The following is a 24,051-nucleotide window of genomic DNA, read 5'->3' on the forward strand; positions in this document are numbered from 1 at the left end:
GTCCGGCTCACTCACTCACCGGCTGTGGCTCCCCAGTGCCCCGGGGAGGAGTCCAGGGCCTGGGCTGTGGCCCTGCCCTGGCCTCACCTGCAGCCCCGTCCTGCCCAGCGCCTGTGCCCCTTCTCCGGAAAGTCTTGTGTTCCTTCCGGGGTCCCCCAGACCCACTGCCTGTCCCCGCCGTAGCCGTACCTTGAGCTGGGGGTGTCTGAGCCCAGGCCTCCTCCCTCCCCCCGGGGGCTCCTGGCTCTAAGCTCCCACCGGTCGGGAGGGGGCGGGGGGACGGCCATTCCGTTCTCCCTCCTAGTGCAGCCGTCTCCCCCCCAGGGCCGGGTCGTCACCCCGCCAGGACTGCAGAGGGGGTTGTGAGGGGCTGGGACTCTCGGGGGAGCAGATGGGAGAAACTGATCCCAGGACGTGGGCAGTGGCCAGGGAGGTGGGATTCTCCAAGCTGCCGAAACCCGGATTCTAACCCTGACCGCCGCTTTCCAGGCCTGAGGATGTGGGCGGCCTCGTAAGGACAGAAGCCCGCGCCCTCCCGTGGAGCCAGGCGGTCCGGATGGCGCCCGTTAAAGGCCTTAGGCGTCCTGTGAGCAGGCAGCCAGCTGGGGCCAGAGTGCCTCCTGGGCCCGCCCCACTCAGCCCTGCTCCCAGGGGCCTGTCGCGACCTCAGGGACAGCGGCACCCGCCAGGAACCAACTGGTGCCAACCGCCCAGATCCAAAGGAGATTCTGAGATCGCTGTGACAGTCAAGTGATGTCGTCTGCCAGGGGGTCTGAAGGGGACAGCCGTGCCCCATGTGATGCCACAACGGGTGCTCCTCACCGCGGACCATGGTTTGGGCGGGCCGGGGTCTGCGGCTCAGAGGCCCCTTGACCAGACGCACCTCCGGGCTGAGCCAACACACCGTGCTGCCCAGCGACCTGGTATGAGGGCAGGGCTGGGAGTGACCAGCGGCCTGGGGAGGGTCCATCTTGGCTGTGGATCCTGGACCGGATGCCTCCCTGTCGTGGGGGGTGGGTAGGTACCGACCAGCATCCCTCCACCCCCACCCCCACGTGCCGTCATCCCCTGGGGCCTGGGAGGGCAGCTACTCCCCTTCCAGCATCCGCTCCTTGTGGGAGGGGCAGGGGCGAGAAGGCCTGTGGACTTCCAGAAGCTTCCTGAGGGGCTACTGCTGCGGACTATTTTGAAGTGTCATGGTTGTTTTTAAAAGGTCTTTCTCGGGGCGCCTGGGACTTTGGGCCCAGCATCGAGCTCTGTGCTGACAGCTCAGAGCCTGCCTGGGATTGTCTCCCTCTCTCTGCTCCTCCCCCACTCGCACTCTCTCCCAAAAACACTAAAGCCAACAGTTAAAAACTAAAAAATTAACCAAGAAAAGGTCTCCCTGGCTGTGCTGAGGGCCTCGGTTGCGACGCGCCCGCCGTGGCTCCCGTCGCTCCCCAGGACGTTACCGGCCGGACTGCTGGCTGCGGGGCGGGGGGGGGGGGGCGCCGGTCTGCAGAGCTTCTGAAAATGTAGAAGTACTCTAAAATAAAGTGTTTATTAAAAAAACATGCAACTCTGTGAATAGGCCAATTAAGTGAAAATAAGGTATTTCCCCACACCTTAAAAAAAGTCATTTTAGAGAAACAACCTAAAATCTTTCCGGGGCGTCCGGGTGGGCCGGCCGAGGAGCCCAGGTGGGGCTGGCCCCCCTTCCCACGGAGATGTCTCTGTAACAAAACGTTGAAAGAAACGTTCCTGGGCGCCCCCTCCCCCACCGCTGGCAGCGTGTGACCCAGCGGCGGCCGCACCTGTCAGGCCCGCAGAAACGCGGAGGCAGCTCTGTGGTGGCCGAGAGAGGATCTCCAGGAGCACGGCTGTCCCAGCGTGGGCGGGGGATGGGGTGGGGGGGCACCCGGGCCCGATGGGGGGCACCGCAGCTGCACGCCCAGAGGCCGGGGAGGCCTGACCCGCACCAGCACCGGGGCGGGGCCGGATGGGGGACCAGAGTGCGGGGGTGGAGGGGGCGGGGTCCCGCAGCCGCCCTGGACTCGCCCCCGCCCCCCCCCCCCCAAGGCCTGGCACCCCCAGCTCAGGGCGGGTGCGGTGGGGCAGGGCTCGGGCCGCAGTTCCCCCGCCCCGTCCTGCGTGTGAGGACCCCGGGCCGGCCCGGCCGGCCCGCCTTCGGCTCTCCCAGGCGGGGGGGGGGGGGGGGGGCTCCCCCGGGGAAGGCGAGCGTGCGCGCGGGGAGGGCCCGGGGAGAGGTGGGCCAGTCCGGGCGGGAGGGGCCCCGGCCGTCACCGCCGGTAGCGGTAGCGCTTGAAGTGGAACCAGAGCTGGAAGATGCCGTTGGCGAACTGGCAGCGGAAGCCGTGGCGGTGGGAGTACTCCCACTCGCGGTTGACGATCTTGAAGGCGATGTCCTCGTAGGGCGGCCCCGCGTGGAAGCGCAGGGTGGCGAAGTCCTTGTTGTCGGCGCAGGCCTCCAGGAAGTACTCGGGCGTGGAGCGCTTGTCGATGAGGTCGGGGTAGAAGATGTTGAACTTGTAGCCCTGCACGATCTTGGGCGGCGGGTTGTCGAAGTCGTAGTGCGTCTGGTTGTACTTGTTCCACTCGAAGCCCGTGTGCACGCGGTTGAAGAAGCGGGGCTTGCGCGGCCGGTACTTGTCGGCCCACAGGTAGGCCTTGCCGGTCAGCGGCATCTCCACGCTGAACTGCGCCTCGTCCTGGCCCATGCCCTCCTTGGCCCGCCGGAAGAAGATGTCCTCCGCGCTCTCGCTCGCGTCCCCTGCGGGCGGGGCCGCGTGTCAGCCGCCCCTTCCGTGCCCCGACCTGGCGGGCGTCCCCGGGCGGGGGCACCGACGGCGTGTGCCCCCGCCCCCACCCCACCCCGAGACCGGAGGCGGGCGGGGCGGGGGGGGGGGGGCCCAGGGCCCCCCCCAGGGGCTCGGGGACACGTCTCCCCGCACGGCCCTCACCTGTGACCTGCAGCTGCTGCCGGGACAGCTGCAGGCGCTGCTGGTCCTCGTCGGGCTCCAGCACGTGCGCGTCCAGCGGCAGCTCGTGGGCCGTGAGCAGCCGGGGGCTGTACTTGCCCGCGTCGTAGTCGTCCAGGCTCTGCTGGATCAGGTCCTCCTCCATGAGCACGGCCTCCCCGTCCGCCTCGCCCTCCGCGGGGGCCGCCCCTTCCGCCTCCGGCTCCCCCGAGCCGCCCTCGGAGGAGGAGGGCCCGGGTGGGGTCGGGGCAGGGTCCTCAGGCTCCAGGCTGTGGAGACGAGAGACGAGGAGACGGGAGGGACGGCGGCGGGCGGCGGGGAGGTCGCGGGGGGCGGGGCCTGCGGAGGTCCCCGGCCGCGGGGTGGAGGGGGCACCTCCGGCGACCTACCTGTGGCCGGGCGACGGGGGCTCCTGCTTGAGGATGGGGAACAGAGGCTCGCTCTCCACACCCTGCTCCTGCTTCAGCTTGTACAGCTTCTGCCGCAGCACGTCCTGGTGCCGCTCGCGGAGCCTGCAACGCCGGCCGGCGGTCACCCCCACGCCCGGGGCCCTGTCCCCCCGCCCCCCCGCCGATCTCATGACCCCCTTTCACTCAGAGGGAGGACCTGGAGCCTGGGGGAGCAGCAGCACCGCCCCCCCCCCCCCCCCAGGCCAGCGGTGTGGAGGGTGGGGGTGGGGCGGGGCGTCTGGGTCCGGGTTTGGGACTCAAGGCCACAGACCCTGCTGGGAGGACCGAGTCCCTGAACGGGGGAACGGGGGGTTCGGGGGACTCGTGCGCCTCGCGAGCCCCCGAGCCGGGCTGAACGGCACACGGGACGCGGGGGCGGCGAGGAGAATAAACTTAGAGATGTCGCCGCAGTCAGCAGCACACAGGGCCGTGTTTACACAGCGCGGCCAAACACGCCGAGAATCTGTACACGGAGGGTGCGCAGTGGGCAGAAGGCGCGTGGGGGGGTGGGGGGGTGGGGTGGCGTGCAGGGAACAGCGGGCCTGGGGCCCGCGTGATGCCAGCTGACCCCCACCCCCACCCTCCTGCGCAGGCCCCGCCCCCAGCGGGCGTGTCCAGCGGGCCGGAGGGGCGGGGCGGCTCAGTGACGCCGGCGTGACGTGACGCGGACCTGGCGCGCGCCATGTGGGCTCGAAGCTGCTGCAGCAGGCTCTCCCAGTAGCCCATGTCCAGGTTGGGGCCCCCGGCCCGGATCTTGCCCTCGATGCCCTGGAAGATGACGTGCAGCTGGCCGTACGTCTTCCCCTTGAAGACCGACTGCACGTCAGAGCTGACCGAGGCGTTGACCCCTTCTCGCCGCTCACCTGCGGGGGGGGGGGGGCGGGGGGGGGCGCTCAGCGGGGGGAGGGGGCGGCGGCAGGGCTCCCGACCCTTCTCTTGGCCCACACGGCTCCTCCCCTGACCCTGGCTGGACCCTGCTAACACGGAGCGGGCACCGGGCCGCGGATCCTAGTCGGGAAGGCTCTGAGTGGGGCTGGGGTTGCCGGGCGGACATTTCTCAGCCTGGCATCCGGGTCCGCCAACTCCCAGCCAGCACTGCGCCCCCACCCGCATTGGAAGAGCGAGGAGGGATGGATCGCCCGCCAGCCAGACTCTCGGGAGTTCAGATTTTGCCCTGTTAGTCTCAGCTGTGTCATCTTGGGTAAATAGTTCACCCTCCCTGGGCCTCAGTTTCCCCTAGTAAGGAGAGCAGCTCCTTTCCCAGGCACTGCGGGAAATCCCGACACCGCCCCAGAAGGCAAGCCCGCCCCTTCTCGGTCCCATCCAGATTTAGCTGGGGACACAGGGACATGCCCCCGGCTTCAGACTGAGAAGCCCCTGAGGGCAGGGCTGGGTGCCACCCGACCCTGCCTGCAGCCTCCTTGTTGCTCCTCAAACGCACTGAGCCCTGCCCCAGGGCCTTTGCACATACATTGCTTTCCAGCAGTAACATGCTCTTCCTCATCCAGCCTGCCTCCTAGACCCCACCAGTCGAGAACCCTGTGGACCGGGAAGCCTTCCCTGGACCACCTGGTTGCTCCCCCTCGGCCTGGATGCCTGATTAGTGGCTTCCCCAGGGCAGGGACCTTGCTGGGCTTCTGACTGCTGCCTCCTAGCACCGCGAGAACTTGGCGTGCAGCTTCTGGCACGTGCGGGGTGACACGTGCTCCCGGCTAAGAACCGGCTTCTGACACCACGGCCACTAGACCCTGGCTCCAGCAGAGCAGACAGGCTCAAAAAGGACCCAAGTCCCTCTAGGCAACCACCGTGGGACCTCCGAGTCAGCATCTAGACACTCGTCCCCTCTGCCGACACCTGGATGGCCCCAGGCAGCCCTGTCTCAGACCATACAGAAACGGCAGGGCACCGAAGCTGCCTCCCGCCGGCAGGGCCGCACCCCGTGCACACCCGCACAGCTCACGCCCCCCACAAGCCCCGCTCTGCCACACCGCGGTGTAGAGATCGAGTCGCGGGTTCGGATGCCGCCCCAGCATCCCGCGGGGCCTGGCGGGGTCCAGGCCGGGGACGGAGGGCTCTGGGACAGCGGCTTGGGGAGAACCCACAGGGAACGGTAACGGGGCCCCCCGCCGCAACACCCACACTGCTGCGCGCCCACGTCCAGGTAGACTTTCCCCTTAAAGACGAAAGAAAAAGCCCAACTTAATTTACAAGCACAACACACGCTCTGCGCGTCTCCGGGAACGATCTTGGAGATCAGGCCGAAAGGAGAAACAGAAGCACAAGCGCATCTCTGAGGACACCCGGAGCCAGCTGGGACCCCAGCCAGGACAGGGGAGGAGGGACAGTGGACGGAAGGGCCTCTGCTGTCACTGAGAGAAGGGAAGCGGCCACAGAAGGGGGTGAATCAGCAGCTGGCAAGAGACGACAGGGGACTCGGCGCAGGGGACCCCCGGCAGGGTGGCCCTCGCTCTTCCACAGCCGGTGGGTCAGGGTCTTCTGTGTCTGGGGAGCGCCCCGCCCCCGTCACCTGGCAGAGCACAGACGTGACCCGTTTCCCGAACTACACGCTGTCCAAGAACTTCCCGCCCTCCCCCACGAGTTGCTGGCGGATGTGTCCCACACGACGAGGGGACAAAGCACAAGAAAGGGGGACGTGGGGCAGTAAAGAGGGGCTCCAACATGAGAGAGTGAGGAGGCAGTGCGGGGTGACAGACGACGCGCACAGGGACGAGGGGGAAGGAGGCCCGGGGTCGCCGAGGGGACCCTCTGGGGGGTCTGGCCGCCTCGCCAGTTCCGCGGGAGGCCCGGGCCTGGATCTGTGCCCAGAGCCACACCTGTGGCAGTCAGAGCCCTTCCGCCCAGAGGTCTACACCCAGGGCCTCACTGCCCCCAAGGGAAATCACTCCGCACGTTTCCCAGAGCAAAGGATTTCCTTCTTTCTCCAGAAGTTACTGCAGGATGTGCTGGCTGAGAGGGCGCAGGGAAACAAAACAGCACTTAACAATCATGATGAAAGACATTCCTCCTTTTCCTAAGAGGAAGCCGGCCCCCCAACCTGGGCTGAGCAACAAGGGCATTTACATGGGCCTGGGGGAGGGGTGGGGGGCAGGCACTCCAGGCCCCTGGGGGTGGAAGGGGGGGAAGAGAGAGGAGCACGGTCGGTCAGCAGCTTCTAGAACAGGGGTCTCACCCAGGGTGATCCTGCCCCCAGGGGACACCAGGTGATGTCTGGGGACATCTGTGGCTGTCACGACTGGGGGGGCTCCTGACAATGGGAGGGCGGGGGTCAGGGCCGCTGCTCAGTACGCCCAGGGCCCAGGACGACCCTCCCCCACCCCCCGAGGGTCACCTCCCTGGACACCGCGCGGAACCCTCTGGAGGGAAAGGAAAGCGAATTAGGAAAGAACACCAGATTCAAGAGACCGGGGCTCTAGGGGCTTCCTAGACAAGTGGACAAGCGGGGTGCCGCCCTCCCTCGAACACACCAAGCTTCTGGCAAAAACCCGAAACCGAACAAAACGGGCCCCTGCTGGCGCCACTCCCGGGAAGCCCAGCGCAGACGCCAAGCGATCTCTGAAGGAAGGGAGTCCCCGCCCTGGGCTGAGCACCCCCCTGAGGGGGAGCCGCGGGGGCCAAGCTCCTGGGGCTCCTGCTGCAGCCCGCCGCTGCCCCCTGGTGGCTCCCGGAGAGGCCTTGAAGGTCCCCGATGGGGAAACCGAGGCAGGCGGAGAGCCCGGGGCTGAGACAGCTCCCAGCCCGCCGGCGCCCGGATACGGACCCCCCAAGAGCGCGGCGCGGGGCTACCTGGGCCCTTGCCCGAGGCCTCCAGCTTGCGGAGCTTGGCGATCTCGTCCTCCGTGATGGTGGTCATGTCCCGCCAGAAGTCCGCGTTCTTGCCCTGCTCCAGCTCCATGTACACCTGGAGGCGGAAGGTACGGAGGGGCGGTGAGGGGCGGTGAGGCGCCGGGGGGGGGTGGGGGGGGAGCGGGGCGGGCAGCGGGGCCAGGCGGCACCTGGATGTCCTCCAGCAGGTCCTCCATGTCGGCCACGGTGAGGCCGTTGAGGAAGGTGTAGGGCTCGTGCATCTCCACGGCCAGGTCGTCGTCCTCGGCGCTGATGTACTTGGCCAGCAGGTCGATGGGCTTGGCCCTCCCGTCCCGGATGCGGATCTTGGAGCTGCCAGGGAGCAGGGAGGTGGCGTCAGGACCCAGGAGGCCCCCCCCGCCCCCCACCTCCTGAAGACCCTGCTTCGGGGGTGGGGTAGAGTGGGGGGGTGGCTCGTGTGGGCGCCAGGGGAAGAGCCTGGCCTGCAGGGGGTGGGGGACAAGGAGGTCTTCCTGGAAGAGGGGGCATTGGGCGGTCGGAAGACACAGGCCGGGGCCAGAGGGGCAGAGAGAACCACCTCCTTCTAGTGGAAGATCTGCTCCCCCAGGGGCAGGGGAGGGTCTGAAGCATCAGTGCCACACCCAGGGGGACGCGTGTCAGAAACGGACACTTGTCCTACCCCAGCGGAGCCCCGGAACCAGGTAGGTCCGAGCCCCAGGGGCTGGTGCAGCTGGTGGGCAGCAGAACAGAGGGGCTGGGAGCAGGCTCCTGGTGCGCACGCGCCACCGAGGCTCAGACACCTGCCGTGTGGCCTCAGGCGTTCCCCTGCCCCCAGGAACCTCGCGTTCCCCGTCTGTAAACCGGGCTGATGAGCACGTGGCCCCGCGGGCTGCAGCGTGCAGAGGGAGAGCCACGGTCGGTACCGCGAGGGGCCCGGCACCTGGCTCAGCTCGTGTGGCACCGCGACACGGAGCAAGGATCATTCGGAGGTCTCCTCGGCACACAACTCAATGCGGGAGACAGGAGGAGATGGGGGGGGGGGGGCATCAGTGACAGGCTGGAGGGAGGAGCAAACAGGAAGTGGTGCACGCAACAAGGGGCAGGCAGGGACTCCCCGGGGAGGCAGCGGGTGGAAATCCGAAGGGCGGGAGATCGCAAGCGGCGCAAAGGGCCCGTGCAAAGGGCCCGTGCAAAGGCCCCGGGGCAGACGGGGCTCCGGGCGGGGGCGGGGGCGGGGCGCACCGCAGCTTGGCCTGCTGCAGGTGGAAGTGGTCCTCCTGCTCCTCCCACGTCTTGAAGTGCTCGGCCTCCTTCTCCCGCTGCAGCATCTCCAGCTCCTGCTCCCGCATGGCCTTCTCCCGCTCGCGCTCCAGCCGCAGCTGCTTTACCTGCAGGCGCATGGGGAGGGCGGGGTGCTGCAGGCGGGCCTGGCCGGGGGTCTTGTGGGGCCTGCCCTGCACCCTCTAGGGCCACGGGGGACCCTGGGGTCCGGAGTGGGACTACAGCCCGGGCCCGGCCCCGGCCCTGGACGCGGACCGGCCAGGGAAGCCTGAGGCCTCAGATGGACCCTCGGGCCGAGGAGCTTCTTTCTGCTGGAGGCACGGCAGCCAGGAGCAGCCGAGACCACTCTGGCCCCACCCCCCGCCCCGAAGGAGGCGTCTGAGAGCAAGGCCCAGAAGTCACGGGGCCCTCGGGAGAGGTGGGAGGAGACGGCTGGTTGGAGACGCAGCCCGCACCCCTGGATCCAACCGTGTCTGAAGCCAGCCTCCCCGGGGGTTTCTGTGTCCACCCACCGGGTCGGTCCTTCACTTAAGCCAGGGTGGGCCAGCCTCAGGCCCTCGCGAGGGAAGGCCGGCCCGTGCAGGCCGGCCAGGGGCAACCCCACCTTCTGCAGCTCCAGGCGATTGTCCTCCTGGATCCTCTTGTTCCGCTCCTTCAGCTCCTTCTCCTCCAGGTGGCCGATCCCCTTTTTCTCCAGGGCCTGGAAGGGCGAAGCACAGGCCCGTTGAGCAGAGCTGCCTCCGTCCCGCCTTCCCGGGCACCGCCCCGGGGTCCCCTGTGCCACCCTCTCCGAGACCCAGACGCGGATCCGGCAGGCCGAGCGGCGGCTTTGCAGGTAAGGGGGTCCGGCCCCGAGGAGTGACGTGCCTGCGGCCACAGCGCCCTGACCTCCTCCGAAGACGCAGCCCCCTTAGCGTTCCCAGAACCAGCGTGACAGGACCGCTTAGAGCAGCCTCCGGCACGGGCAGCCCCTGCAGTAACGTGCAGCGGGGAGGTGGCCGCCCGCCCCGGGGGCTCCCGAGCGTCACTCACGGGAGCACCCCACCCGGGACCTGCCAGGCTGCTGCACGCAGAAGCCCAGCTGCGCCAGCTCGGGGTGCTCACACCCTCGGCACGTCCGACGCCCGATGCGAGCGAGCAGGGGCGGGACAGCGCCGGAAAGCCCGCGTCGCTAGGAGGGGCACTGCAGTTCCCGTGCTCACAGACCCCTGGGACACCACGCCCCACAACAAACACTCCTTCCCCGTGTCCTCACGTCCTGGAGGGCGCTCGGGGCGCAGGGTCTACAGACCCCTCGAGGACTCCGACATCACAGCTGCTGCCCTAGCCGGGTGCCCAGCCCGCACAACCGGATGAGCGCTCCCCCACCGACCCGGCTCCGAGGGCTGTTCGAGGACGCCCCCCCTCCCCCCCCCCCCCGCCACACACACACCTGTGCTGCCTGGTTTGGGGCCACCCCTTGACACCCGTGCCACCCCCTGGCCTCCCCAGCCTCAGCCTGGGCTGCCGCCTCAGGCGTTAACGGTGACCGGACTTCTCGCCCCTACGGCCACGCAGAATGGCAGCCCGGGGCACGGACGCGAAGCTGGATGGCCCAGTTCCAATCATGCTCCGTCACTCACCGCGGGAGACCTCGGGCGGCCGCAGCAGGGAGAGTCGGCTCAGGGAGAGCGCTGTGAGCAAGGCCGGGCACAGAGCGCCTGCCCACTCCGCCAGCCCGTGGCCCCGGGACGGGGGGACAAGCGCTGGTGCTGCCCAAACCGTGGGCCTGCCCGGAGAGGCCTCAGAGGCTGAGCGGGGGGCCGACCCCCCACGTGCTCATCACAGGAGGGGCCGACGGCCTCCCGTGGGGCCAACTCTCCAGGGCCGCTGCGGCTCCAAGAAACACTAGGGAAAATATCTGAGCACACGCACGTGCAAATCACACCAAGCTCGCTCATTTGACGCTCACTGAGTGCCGACCGTGAGCCAGGCTCTGGGGACAGAGCTTGCCCTGCGGAGCTCACGGCCTGGCAGGAATCACACGTTATGGATCAGACCCCGTGTTTAGATGTCAGCTTTGCAACGAGACCTCTCTGGACCCGCTTATCTTATTTTTGGATGAGTGAGCGCAAATGGGGGAGGGGGCTGGGGAGGGGGAGGGAGGGAGGGAGAGAGAGAATCTCAAGCGAGCTCCAATCTCAGGGCAGAGGCCTACTTGGGGCTCGATCTCATGACTGTGAAATCATGACCTGGGTTGAAATCAGGAGTCGGCGCTCAACCAGCTGAGGTACCCAGGTGCCTCGTGGCTTGGCTTATCCTACTTTTAATGTTTATTTATTTTATGTTTGAGGGGGAGAGAGAGAGGAAGAGAGAGGAAGGGAATGCACACTCACGAGTCGGGAGAGGCAGAGGGAGAGGAAGACACAGGACAGCAGAGAGTCCGACGTGGGGTTTGAACTCACGAACTCACAAGCCGTGAGATCGTGACCTGAGCCGAAGTTAGACGCTCAACCGCCTGAGCCCCCCACGCGCCCCGGGCTGGCTGATTTCAAACTACAGCCAGGGCATCCCGATACCTGCCTGCCTTCTCTCCTCTGCGCGCTCTGCTAATCTGCTTCTCGACAGGCTCTCCCCCACGAGACGGCTGGCTCCGCGGGATCTCTCTCCTGCTCGCTGACGCCCGCCAGGGCCCACACGGCCTCCAGCACCAGCGGGCGCACGGCGCACGTTTGCTAGTAAAGCGCTAGGGAGGGCGAGGCCGCGCCAAGAGGAAGAGCACCCGTGGGGCCGAGGGGGCCGGGCAGGCCCTCGGAGGCGGGAACGGGTGAGCTGAGATCCTCAGGAAGGAGAAAGAACCAGCCCGAGAAAGAGGTGGGAGGGTCCCGGGTCGGGGAATGGCGAGCACAGGCGCCCCGAGGTGGGCTGTGTGTTCAAGACAAAGGCTAGAGACGGTGCCTGGAGCGCATGCGGTGAGCGGCGGGCCCCTGGCATCTGACCGTGGCCGCCTGCTCTCGCGCCCCCAGGCCCTCCCTGCCCGCTCTCACCCCCCACGACGAGTGGGTGCTGGGTTAGCGTGAAGCTGTGTCCAAAACGATCCGTCCACTCACCAGCCCGGGAACCCGTGGAGACCTTTAAAACAGGGTCTCTGCGGGTGTAATTAGTTAAGACGAGGTCACATGGGACCTAAACAGTCTCCCAGCTGATGACTGGTGTCCTCGGAAGGAGGCAGAAAGCGGGACACAGAGGCGCAGGGCGCAGAGGCGCAGCCTCCAGGGCTGCGAGGGAGGGAACGCCGTGCTCTCAGTCACAAGCGCGAGGCGGGACTGGCGGGTAAGGGACCGTGTGTAACTATCGTCGAGAACGAGGTGTTGGCGACGGGGACCACAGAGCATCTGTAACCGGAATCCCGCCTTGGGCGAGCGACGCAAAGGCCCCAGAGGCCAGGGCTCGTGAGCGCGCGTGCGGACGGAAGACACCCCTGAGGGCAGCGCCCCACCTGCGCCGGGCACCGCCCCGGACTCACCTTGTTCCAGATGAAGGTGCCCAGGAGGTTGTTGTCGCCGAAAGGGTTGTCGGTGTTGGTGTAGCCCATGTACTCCTCCCCCCAGCCCATCTTCTCCCGCTTCTTCCTCTCCTTGGCCTCCTTCTTGGCCAGCCGCCGGGCCCGCTTCTCCTCGGGGGTCTCGAAGGCCTTCATCAACTCCTCCTGCTGCTTCCGCTCCTCCCGCAGCCGCAGCCGCTCCTGCAGGCTGTGCTGGTGGTTCAGGGCCGCCGCCGCCTCCCGAGGGCTCTGGGAGCGGTCCGGGGAGGCCGAGCCGGACGCCGAGGCGCCCGGGGACCAAGAGCGCGTCCGCCGCCGGCGGGCCCACCGGCCCCGCTGCTGCTCCTGGCGCTCGTCATCGGAGTCAGACTGGGAGGACCGGCCCCGCGAGCGCCAGCGTGGGGGCGGCGGACTCTGGCTCTGCCGCCTTCGCCGCCGCCCCCGGTGTTCGTCCGAACCCGACCTGGGGAGGGAACCCGCAAAGGTGCGCTCGCTGCCAGTCTTTTGTTTGACAGATGTTCACCGAGCACCTGCTATGCCAGGCGCTGTTCTAGGTTCTGGGGACACAGCGGTGACCAGCAGTGCCACCCAGGGTCCCCGCCTTTGGGAGGCTCACGTCAACAGATAAACACGCAGCATGACCCTAGACAGTGCTACGAGTCACAAAGAAGAGTGACTTAGCGTTAGTGGATGCAGATCTGAGGAGGCAACTGGACGATGTGGGGGAGGGGGCTACAGGGAGAAAGTGATCTGGGCAGCAGTCACAGCAAGAGCAAAGGCCCTGGGGCAGGAATTTACTCGGCGTGTTCAAGAAGCAGTGTGGAGGCCCATGTGGCTGGAGAAGAGCGTGAGCAGGGGGGAGTGAGGAAGGAAGGAAGTGAGGGCAGCGAGGCAGGCTGGGGCCAGATGGCACAGAAGCTCTAAGTGTAGGAACCAGAGGACCTGATCTGTCCAAGGCGACAAGAGAGAGCTTACAGGAGAAGGTGGTGTTTACACTGGTCCCGCAAGCTGGGCAAGAGGGAAGAGTGGAATGAAGAGCCAGGAAAAACACTGGGCAGGGGATGGAATGTGCGAGCCCTAGAGATAGATTCTTTAATGCTCGGGGCCCTCTGAATGTGTACAGCAACAACCAAATTTCTTTATTTTGTTAAATGCTCCACCTACGAAGCTCGGTGACAAAGCCTACACCCTGGAAACCAATTTCTCGGGAGTCCCTACGTGCAGACTACGCATTCGATCCAATTTTCATAAACCACATCGACTCGAATTACAGACCTAGGATGACTGATTCTTGTAACTCAAACACCAGAAAACAGCAAACGGAAAACATGCAGGCACGACAAGGCTTCCCGCTGTACGTGAACCAGTGGGGAAAACACCAACACCAGGGACCCCAACCAGGGTCAGCAAGCTTTCTCTGTAAAGAGCCAGACGGTCTAAGACACCACTGTGCTGTCCCTACTGCGAAAGCAGCCCCGGACAGACAGGAACAAAGGGACACGGCTGCGTCCCAATACACTTTCACTTGTGCATGCCAAAACCTGAATATATTCGGAGATCTCATGCAATTTCCACATGTCATGAGATACTCCTTTTGACTGCTTCCTCACCATTTCAATACGTAAAAACTGGGGCGCCTGGGTGGCTCAGTCGGTTAAGCATCCGACTTCGGCTCAGGTCATGATCTCACAGTTCGTGAGTTCGAGCCCCGCATCGGGCTCTGTGCTGACAGCTCAGAGCCTGGAGCCTGCTTCCGATTCTGTGTCTCCCTCTCTTCCTGCCCCTCCCCTGCTCGCCCTTTGTCTGTCTCTGTCTCTGTCTCTCTCTCTCAACAATAAACATTAAAGGAAAAAAATATAATAAAAATGTAAAAACTATTCTTGGTTCACAGGCTATGGAGTCTTGGAGTCACAGGCTTGTAACTTTTTGGAATTCCTGGGTTGCAATGATCCTAGGAGACTCAAAAAAGGAAAAACCACCTTCTCAAATGTAGAGGGAAATCAACCATGTCTGACTACAGCCACTCTGGCCATGGGGTGAACGGGCCCAAGGGACAGGAGACTGGGCATGCTGGGAAAGCCCCCATGGAGATCTTGAGGCAACTTGGGCCACAGTGGGGCAGGGACTGGCCTGAACGTCACGGGTCACATCCCGGGACCTAGGTCTGGAAGTTGGTCCCTGGCACCGTTCTCGTCCCTCTATGCTGGAGGAGACTCCAGCCAAATCTGGCCAGGTGTCCCATTTCCAAAAGAAAGGGGCTGCTGGCCGCGTGGAAGCTGAGACCCAGGTCCTAGGAGTCAACCCAGTCCTGCCACCTGTCATCAACAGCTCTTTCGTCTGACACCCACTTCCGAGAGCAAGTGTTGCCGCCCCGACTCATGAAATCCCTCTCAGACCTACCCGTTTCCCCACCGAGCCTCCCACCGCCTCCTCTCTGACAGCCACCGCCGTCTGTTGCCTAGACAACTGCACCATCCTCCTCCTCCTCCTCCCCCTCCCCGTTGTCATCCCAGCCAGCCTCCTCAGTCCCTTTTCCACGCGAAAACCGGAGGAAGTTCCACAAAGTAAGTCAGACCCCATCGCTCTGCTCAAAAACCTCCCCATGGCTCCCTGCCTGCCTCCGAGCAACGGCCAACTCCGTCACCACGGCACACAAAACTGCACGATCCGGTCTCCTCTTACCGCTCCGACCTCGTCTCCTACTCCCCTTCCCGTCCCGCCTCGCTCGCTGCGCTCCTTCCGTTCCCTCCAACCACCAGGTGCCCTGCCTGGAACGCCGCTCGCCTCCCTTTCGCTGCCTGGTGAACTGCGACTCGTACTCGGACGTCCCCTTCTCCAGGAAGCCCTCTCTGACTAATCCGTGGGTCTCTGGCTCCCCGAGGGCGGGAGCCGGATCCCCAGCGCTGTTCACGCAGAGACCCTCACCTGCGCTCCCGGCTCTGCCGCCTCCGCCTGCGCCGTACTTCGTCGTCCCGGCGCCGGCGGTCTCGCCGCTCATGGCTCCCGCTCCGACTTCGGCTCCGACTCCCGCTCCGTTGCCTGCGGCCCCTGCGACCAGCCGACCGCGAGCGCGAGCGTGTGTCCCGACCCATCAGCTGAGACGGTGGCGGCAGAGCTGACACAAATATCCGGGGCCTGCGCCGGGGGCCTTCTTCCCCTGCGGCGCGCGCCTGGCTGCCCCGTCCGCGCCTGAGCCGGGAGATGGAAACCTATCTCGCCGCCCCATCCCGCGGGGACTCCGACTCCCCGTAACTTCCCCACTGCCCTCAAACGTGGCCCGCGTGACGGACTTCTGCCGGACTTTCGTCTCCGGGGTTGGGGGCTCGCCCTTTAGGCAGTGCTAGGGGTAGCCCCACGTGGGTCCTCGCGCCTTGGTGGGGGGGCGGGGCTAGGAGCCGTGGGCGGAGCCAGAGCGAACCAGGAACTGCGAGCGGGGCGGAGCCTGGGGAGGTGGGACCAAGAACAATGGGCTCCGAGGGAAAGTGGAGCCGACGTGGGCGGGGCCCCCAGGGAGGGACCAAGAGGAGGCGTGGTCTGGGGGCGGGGCCAGGGGAGGCGAGCCACGCTAGCGAGGTCTCAAGCCGGTGCGGGCGTGAAGCTGCGAGGTCGTCGGTTGAGTCCAGACTGCTCCGGAAGGCGACGGAAGGCGACGAACTGAAACCAGGTCGGAGAATGAAGAGCCTTGAGGCTGGGCCGACCCTTGAGAGCGACCATCATATTCCATCGCTCGAAATGAATACCTATGTGTTTCAAGGGTTAAGTTAAAAAAAAAAAACAAACTTGGATAACTCCACGAATTAACCGTCAACCCATTTTACGGACAGTAAAAACTGGGGCTCAGAGATGGAAAGTCACTTTAATAAACAGTGCCCCCACAGCCCCAACGAGGCAACATGGAGCTGGGATCTGAACTAGGTTGGGGCAGCTTTGTTCTGTGGGTGCTGGGGTGTCACAGGAGGGCTCTGAGCAGGGACAGATGGGCTGGGGGCGGGGGGCACGCTGGTGGAGTCCCTGCTGGACTCGTGAGGAGGATGGACCACAGCAGGCAGGTCTGGAAGACCCTGAAGTCCTGTTCCAAGCTCCCCCAGCCCACCCCAGAGGATGGTACTTGATATCCTAGTTGGAAGCTCTTCAAATGTTTGTCTTGGAATACTTCACGACATCATCCTAAATGCTAGCTTTGCATGCTCTGCTTGGAGCCAAGGCGCAGAGTGGGGCTGCTGGTGGGGAGGACTTTCAGAAGACCACCTCTTGATAACAAACCTGCTTTTCATGGGATGTGGACTGGGCGGGGGGGTGGGGGGGGGGTGGGAGGTGTGTGTGTGTCTGGCCTTGTAACTTTCTTTTCTTATTTTTTTTTTTAACATTTATTTATTATTGAGAGACAGAGCATGAGCAGGGGAGGGGCAGAGAGAGAAGGAGACACAGAATCCGAAGCAGGTTCCAGGCTCCGAGCTGTCAGCACAGAGCCCGACGCGGGGCTCGAACTCACAAACCAAGAGATCGTGACCTGGGCGGAAGTCGGACGCTCAACCGACTGAGCCACCCAGGCGCCCCTGGCCGTGTAACTTTCAAAATGCACATGTATCTTTGACAGTATCTGAATACTAATCTTTGAACTGACGTGATGGTGAGCACGTTCCAGATCATCTCATCTGCACGTCTAGTTTATAAACGAGCTGTGCCGTTCTGCATCCTGATTTTAACACTGGACTTCCAAGGTCCTGCTTACAAATGGGACCTTTCAAAGCAGCGTTTCTTGGATTGGAAATCCTGGACAAATACTTTTGCTATAAAAGGGGTCCATGCATTACTCAACTTGAGCAAGTTTGGCAGAATGAATACAAACTCTGGGGAGTGTTTGTTCTTTTACGCTGGGCTGCACTGATGTCAGAAAATTATACAAGTTTTCTGAGTTGAACTGGAACCCCAAGCAGGCCACGGCTACTAAGGCATCTAGGTCCTGTTGTTATTTAAAACAATTTTTTTTTTAAATGTTTATTTATTTTTGAGGCACAGAGTGCTACAAGGGGAGGGGCACAGATGGAGACACAGAATCTGAAGGAGGCTCCTGGCTCCAAGCTATCAGCACAGAGCCGGACGCGGGGCTCGAACCCACGGACTGCGAGCTCATGACCTGAGCCGAAGTGGGACGCTCAACTGACCGAGCCAATCAGGCGCCGCATTCCTGTTATTTTAAATCTTACCAAGGTTTCCTTCTGCTCTCGTTCAAAGTCAGTCCTCACGTTCTCCAGCAGACCACCGGCACGCACAGAGGCAAAGAGAACGAGGGCTGATGCTTATTACCCGATTTATTAGAGAGATCTCTCCAACGTAAAAAGAAGGAGGGGTGGCGGGGATGGGGAGCGGGGGCCCAGGGCTGCATATGTTTTTTGGGGCCAGCAGCGGCTGCACAGTTACAGAGGTGCCCACGGCTCTGGGTTTGAGCGAGACGGCATTCCGTGCCCGATGAGGCCGCGCTCCAGATTGTCACACACCAGACCATAGGGGCTGAGCACACGGAACCCCCTGAGAGAATTAAGACACACGAGGTTTGCAGTTTCGTTGTTTTGAAATCAGTTCGACCATAAAAACGAGATGGGGGCGGGGCAGGCGATGCAACGGAGCCACCAGAGAAAAGGCGGTGGAGGGCGTTGACCCGCAGTGCGGACCCAGGGGCGGCAGCGACAGTACCATGGCAAGGGACCCCAACCGGAAGGGGAGTATTGCACTGAGCCAAGTGGTGGAGGGAGGGGGCGAGGCTGGACAGAGGCCAGCGAGGGCTCTCAGGAAGTTGCACCTAGACAGTCTCAGGAAATGCCTTTCTTTTGCACAGACTGCCAGCCAGCGCTCAGGCTCTCAGCTCTCAGGGACCGCAGCCATCAGAGATGAGCCAGGAGGGGAGACAGGGTGTCGCCACGAAGGAATTTAGATTCCTGTGCTGGGGGTGGGGGGGGGGGTGGGTGACAGCTGGCTGGGTCCAGAGCCTTCCTCTGGGTGGGGGTGGGAGCTGGGAAAGGCCATAAATTTGCTACACATTATAAATAAAGTCTTGCCTTCCGGCCCCCTGCCCGGAAAATAAGCAAACCCCTCCCATCGGCAAAGTCTGCAGGCCACGCTAGCATCCACGTGACAGTTCTCTGAAAAGGGACAAAGGATGCAACCAGCACAAAACAGGTCTCCAAGGGGGTCTTAGTGACCTGCACAGAAATAGAAATGTTATGATATCCAGGAGGCTTGCAAAGTTCTCTTGTATCAGCATCCCAGCAATGCCTTTGTCCCGTGATTCGGGAAAGCCCAAGGGGGCCAGCAGGGCTCCCCCGCTCCCTCCTGAAGCTCCAGGTGGCTGACGAGCCCTGGACGCGGGGCGCGCTGCTCCGGGACTGTGCCTGCTGCTCTGGTCATCCCTGCAGAACTCACATCCGTGCCCGGGCACGGGCTCTGACACCGGCTTCCGGGTGACACAGTGGTCCTTGTCAGTCATCAAGGTCTGAGATGCACCTTCGGACCTCTGTCTGCTCCGCCGTCATCCCCTTGATGGGAAGGGGTAGGGAGGGACCGGCGACTTGTGGCATGCGGCCAGGGCACCCGCAGACAGATGCTGGTCTGAGATCCAGGTGAGGATGCTGCCCAGGGTCTGGACAAAGGCTCCTTGGGCAAGAGGGAGAGGACATAGTTTTGCTTCTCATCTGGGACACCCACGGGCTTGTTCTGACGGGTCGTCTGAGGGCTGTCTTCCCCGGGCTGCATGCTGGCACGTCCCGGGAGCCCCTGTGCCAGCAGCTAGGGGACGGCCCCCGGCATGCAACCTGGTTCTCCAGGGAGGAGTGGACAGCAGCCAGGCCAGCAGGCTCCCTCCAGGTGCACGAAGCGAGCCGGGTGAGGGGACACGAGGGCAGACGAGGGGTCCACACAGGGAACGGCAAACTATGCAGCCCCCAAGGGACTCGGAAAATCAAAGTCCTGGATCAGCAGGTTCTCCACCAGGGAGGCCAGGGCTGGGAGAAATTCTTCCAGGTGAGGCTTCTGCTCCAAGCCAGCTCCCAGCTCTCCCAAGCGAGCGAGCCAGTCAGTGGGGGGCAGAGTGGGCAGGGGGAAGCCACCCCCACTATGTCACCTTTCAAGAGGTGGGAGTGCATTTGCGTGGGGGCAGGACAGACCCTGCGATGCTGTCGGCTCCCACCGTCCCCTCTGGACACGATGGGGTCTCTGAGCCCGGAAGGGGCTGCCCCTGCTGAAGATGACAAACTAGAAAATTTTTGTTTTTCACGAAGAATTTCTTCTCTTATCATTTAACTCACAGATGCATCGCTGTCTTAAAACAAACAAACAAACAAACAAACACCCATCCCAGTCCTGGGGGGCCTGGAACTGGACAGCTAGGCAGCCTGACCATGGGGGGGACCCCTGTGCCGGGACATGATCTCCGGAAGTCCCACGGCCTGGGGCCCAACGTCGCCCTTCGCTTGGGCCCTTCTTCTGGACAGTGAGCAGGCCGTGTGGGGACCACAGGGAAGTCCACTGTCCTGAGCTCTGGCGAGAGGGGCGGCCGCCGGCCATTCCTACTCACAGGTCAGCTGGCAGGCAGGTGGTGGGAAACAGATGCAGAGATTACAGGCATCAGCGGGGTGGAGAGCCCCCGCCCCCCAGACCACCGGTCGGCCACCCCCAAGGACGGATGTCACGTGCCTGGCCACAACACCTAGCCAGGGGGGCCTGTGGTCCCAGGCACCGGCGGGGACTCCGTGGTCCTTCCCTCCTCGGCGCCCCGGCCAAGCGGAGAGGCGGAGCCTCAGAGTGTGGGTTTCAGCCTGGGTGACCGGCCCCCCCTCAGAGGGCGCCAGGTCCCCGAAGCCAACTGGCCTCGTTCCCTCGGCGACACACATTCAAGCACAGCAAAGAACCACAAGGTGCAGTGGGGTGGTTTCTCTTCTTTTCCCATCACGTCCTTTTTTTTTTTTTTTTTTTTTTCCTTTTTTTATCTTTTTCTAAAAAAGCACACGTGTGCTGCCGTCTTTGTGCAAAGAGTAAGGACCCAAAATAAATACATGATCGGACACTCAGGGAGGTTCACAGTCTCACAGGCGTAGGTAGTAGACGGGAGCTGGGGGCCGCGGCCGTCGTGGAGCGAGGTCCGGCGGGCGGGCGGGCGGCGCCTCCGGGAAGCAGCCAGGGCGGCAGCGAGCGCTCGGCTCTGGGTCGGTGACTGCATAGAAATTACTGCGAAAGGCAAGGGCGCGGGTGAGGACCCCCACCCCCACCCCCGCCCTGCCGCGAGGGCCCGAGACACCGGCCCCCTCCCGCCCCGGGCCTCCGTTTCCCCGTCTGTCCCGGGGCCCCGAGAGGCCCCGGGCGTGGCGGGCCGGGGCGCACTTACTGTGTCGCTCTCGCCGTCGGAGGCTGGGTGGACCTGCGCGCTATAGTGCAGCGGGGAGTACACCCAGCTCCTCTCGTCGGCGGGCTGCAGGGCGGGCGGGCGCACGTGCAGGAAGGGCGCGCAGAAGAGCAGGGTGCGAGGAGGCGCGAGAGAGGCAGGCGGGAGGAAGGAAGAAACAGAAATAAAGGAGGCGGACCCCAACGCGGACGACGAGTAGGCGGCTCAGCCCCCGCTGTCCTCTCCCCGACAGGCCCCAGCCCCTCCTGGACGGCCCCCTCGGGCCGGCGGGGCCGAGCGGCGGCAGTGCGGGGTGGGCGGCAGGGCGCGGCGCGGTGCACGGGTGGGGGGTGCAGGCAGGGCCCGGAGCAGCGGAGGGGAAGGGAGGGGCGTGGGGCGTGGCCTGTTTGCTGTCCCCTCCCCTCCTGCTCGGCCCTCCCCCCGCCCCCTCCCGCCCCCTCGTCTCCGTCCTAGCCCCGGGGGCAGCGCTCCAGCGCTCCGGCCTCAGTCCTGCCTGCCGTGCGGCCACTGGGGCCGCCAGCTGGGGCAGGGCCCTGGGGACCCTCCGCTGGGGGTCCCGGGTGATGTGGGCAGTCGGGGGCACAGGGTGGAGGCTGTTTCCTCATGCCCCAAACGCACAGATAGCCGGGTGACACCCAGGCACGGGCCACCCAGACAGCAAGCAACACAGGCCCAGCCAGGGGGTGGGCTCTTCCGGCTGTGACGGGGAAGGGGGTCGCCATTCTGGGTCGGACTGGCGGGGAGGGCACGTGTGCCTTCAGCACCCACCCACACGTGTCCCTCCTGGGTCTGCTCCCACCACAAGAATCCTCCCCACCCCCAGCTCCCTTCTCCTTTTTCTTTCTCTTCTCTCCTGCCCCCCCCCCCCCCCCATTCTTCAGTGCCTGTAGACCTACCCCCTTGCCCCGCCTCTGCTGGGAGCAGTGGGCCTGAGCACGCACCTGCCCTGGCCACGCCCCCCTGGGCGTCCACGGCCCCCAAACCCACCCGGGCCACAACCCAAAACGCCCCCAGACCTGCCCCTCCTACGTCCGACCCCGACCACCAGCCTCGCCTCTACAAGGGGTGGCTTCTTCATGGCCTCGTGAAGGACAAGCACCAGCGTACGGCCTCTATGCTCTCTGGGTGAGCCCGCCCCACCTTGGGGCCCCCACCTCTGCCCACCCCACCCTGCCCCTCCTCCAAGCTCTTGCCGCGGGACCTGCCCCCACAGGCCAGACCCCCCCCCCCCCACCCGCACGAGGCACGGCCGCCTCGGGGCGCCTCTGCCAGCTCATTCTTGCCCCTGGCCCAGGGACACGCCCCCTGAGGGCTGTCCGCTGGCGGATGGACTCGTGCAGGGGCACACAGGCCCTGCGGCTGCTTACTGGTCACAGCACAACAAAAGCCGCTGCCTGCCTGGGAGTCCCCGCGTGGGTTGGGGGGGGGGGGGGGAGCCGCCGCAGATAGACGACGTCAGGGTAGCTGCCCCTGTAGGGCAAGAACGTGGGACAAGAGGGTCTGTGCTTGCACTCTGCAAAGAGCCTGCCCAGGGAAGCGATGGTGGGCAGCAGGACGCAGAACCCCATGGTGACCCCACTAAAGTGGGGCCAAGGACACACGGTCCCCGGTTCTGCAGGCCCTCGGGCCTGACCCACCCATCTAGCCCTCACGCTCTTCCCTCTCCTCCCAGGTGCCCCCCACTGGCTTCAGCTGTGCCCCCCACGGAGCCCGGCCTTCCCTCTCCCACCTCCCCACACCCCGGTGATTCTAGGTCAGGGTCAACCCCTCTCCAGGCAGCCTTTGCAAAGCACTCCCCTGGGGGCCCTCGGGGCCTCCTCTTAGATCATCCTAGGGGTGTTGCATCCCTGACTCACGAGGACACAGCACCGCAGGAAGGCCTGGGGAAGCGGTTTCCACCTCTCGGGTTAGCTCAGTGCCGGTGACCAGGGATGCTCACAGGCATTTGGGGCTGGGGGGTGTGAGCCTCTGAGGGGCCTCGTCTTGAGAACAGAAACTTACTTCAGATACTCAACCTGTTCTGCCTGCTTGGAGCGCTGTGTGGCTCCGGGCAGGTTACCTGGCCTCTCTGGGCCCTCATTTATTGCTCATGATGCCAATTATCAGGCCACTGCTGCATGAGGTGCACATAGCGTCCCAAGCCCATTACGTAGAGGAGTGTCTCCCAGACACAGGGGCTGCCTGGGAGCCTGGACCCAGATTTCATGTAAACCGTGGGCCCTCGTGGGCTTCCTGGGGAGCCGAGACCTTGGTCCCTCCACTGTGAAATGAGTATGGAAAGACCACCTCCTCTCTCCTGCGGCTAAGAGCCTGGCTTTGCGGTCCCTTTGCTGACCCATGTGACCACCTGCTTCCACAGGGCAGACGCCCCTTGGGGAGCCATCGGCAGCGAGGTCTGACTATGGGACAATGTCCTCTGACCTGTGCCTGACTTGGGCGGGCTGGGGAGAGGGGCAGAGGCCGCCAGGGGCTGGGGTCAGATGCAGACCCCGCCGCCACGGCCAAGTCCCCTTATCCCCGGCCGTGTGTGCCTACAGGCCCAGTGGTGACATCACCAGGGGACACGTGGCTGGTCTCGGTCAAGGTGCTTACTTCCCCAAGTCCCTTCTCAGAGGCCATGGGACAGCCGGGACCTGTGGCTCTCTGCTGCCCAGGGTGGTGGGTCGGGGGCTGGGCTCCCTGGAGGCCTGCTGTGGTCACTTACAGTCCCTGAGGAGCTCAGCGTCACGGCCCGCAGTCGGCGATGCCGGGGAGAGTAAATCCAGTACCTCCCATCGGTGAACTGGGCGGGCCGGGCGAGCGGGGGGGAAGAAGCAAACAGAGGACAGGATGAGGCAACGGAATCCGGCGGGGAGGTTAGGTGGAGAGGGCGCGGGGCAGGGGCAGGGGCAGGTAAGCAGATGGCCAAGCGGGAGGTGAGTCTGGGGGTGGCGGGGTCCCGCTCTGGCCCGCTACCTCCTCCGCTGCCTGCAGGGCCTGGCTGCCCGCTCAGGTGACAGGACCCAGACGCGCACATCGAACACGGCCCCGGGGCCGCCTCGCACACTGATCCGCACAATGGGACACAAACCAAGCCCCCCGGGACGGGGAGAGGACGGCGGGGGTGGGGACGCACACACAGTGCACCTGTTACGACTCCAGGCCAGACAGAGGCCCCAAGACAGACAGCAGTGTGGTGTTAGCTAGGAGACAGCAGTGCGGCAGGACCCGGGGGGCAGAGACGAGATCATAGGTCCGGGAGGGAGACAGGCAGGCCCCTCCACTGCACGAGGCCACCTGGCCACCCGGCACCCATCTCACCCAGGCTCCCGGCCCAGCTAACCTGTCTACCTGTGGGAGATGCAGGGCGGGAGGCGACCCCCAGCTCTGGAAGAGAGGTCCCGGGTCCCCGGGTCCCCGGGGCAAGGCCCCTTCCTGCTGCGACAGACCCCACCTCCTCCAGGAGCAGCCGTGAGTCCTCGGCCACGAGGTTGGCAGCATGAAGCACACCTGTCCCACCTGCCCCTCGCCACAGTCCCCTTACCTCCCCGAGAACAGAACCCACCTGGCCGTACCCCCCACCCCCGTCCCAGCAGGAGAAGGGCCACGCAGCCTGCAGCC

At 64.7% G+C, this 24,051-nt stretch overlaps 2 protein-coding genes across 9 annotated transcripts in view; both read right to left on the reverse strand.

The window, feature by feature from the left end:
* Positions 1-1,521: 1,521 nt before the first annotated feature.
* On the reverse strand, positions 1,522-15,207 carry CACTIN (cactin, spliceosome C complex subunit). Of its 2 annotated transcripts, XM_078443627.2 has the most exons (11): positions 14,982-15,207; positions 13,032-13,064; positions 12,039-12,519; positions 9,138-9,233; positions 8,495-8,640; positions 7,441-7,603; positions 7,232-7,346; positions 4,098-4,290; positions 3,368-3,490; positions 2,961-3,247; positions 1,522-2,770 (listed from the first exon to the last, which is right to left on the reverse strand). In XM_078443627.2, the coding sequence occupies exons 1-11, from the start codon at positions 15,146-15,148 to the stop codon at positions 2,280-2,282; spliced, it is 2,295 nt and encodes a 764-aa protein (XP_078299753.1). In that variant the 5' UTR covers positions 15,149-15,207; the 3' UTR covers positions 1,522-2,279. The 2 variants fall into 2 exon arrangements, with proteins under 2 accessions (XP_078299753.1, XP_078299754.1); XM_078443628.2 differs by lacking the exon at positions 13,032-13,064 and having other exon boundaries at positions 14,982-15,203.
* Positions 15,208-17,350: 2,143 nt separating this feature from the next.
* The window catches only part of PIP5K1C (phosphatidylinositol-4-phosphate 5-kinase type 1 gamma), a 49,855-nt gene continuing 43,154 nt past the window's right edge, over positions 17,351-24,051 (reverse strand). For 4 of the 7 annotated variants that reach the window (XM_078443622.2, XM_078443621.2, XM_078443620.2 and 1 more), the window contains exons 17-19: positions 23,156-23,233; positions 20,434-20,517; positions 17,351-20,276 (exon numbers count right to left, since the gene is read on the reverse strand). In XM_078443622.2, coding sequence (XP_078299748.1) covers positions 20,274-20,276; positions 20,434-20,517; positions 23,156-23,233 — 165 coding nt within the window. In that variant the 3' untranslated portion in view covers positions 17,351-20,273. The remainder of the gene's footprint in view (positions 20,277-20,433; positions 20,518-23,155; positions 23,234-24,051) is intronic. The other 3 variants (XM_078443624.2, XM_078443623.2, XM_078443626.2) reach the window with 2 other exon arrangements.

Source organism: Panthera onca, chromosome A2, assembly GCF_046562875.1.
Source record: "Panthera onca isolate mPanOnc1 chromosome A2, mPanOnc1 haplotype 2, whole genome shotgun sequence".
Classification (NCBI taxonomy): Eukaryota; Metazoa; Chordata; class Mammalia; order Carnivora; family Felidae; genus Panthera; species Panthera onca.

Coding starts and splice junctions, on each gene's coding strand:
- CACTIN (XM_078443627.2), bottom strand. CDS start 15,148: ATGGGTCGGGACACACGCTCGCGCTCGCGGTCGGCTGGTCGCAGGGGC. Junction 12,520..13,031: donor TGTAAACACCACCTTCTCCT/GTAAGCTCTCTC, acceptor TTCCCTCCCCAG/GTCGGGTTCGGACGAACACC. Junction 9,234..12,038: donor GCACCTTCATCTGGAACAAG/GTGAGTCCGGGG, acceptor TCGCCCTTCCAG/GCCCTGGAGAAAAAGGGGAT.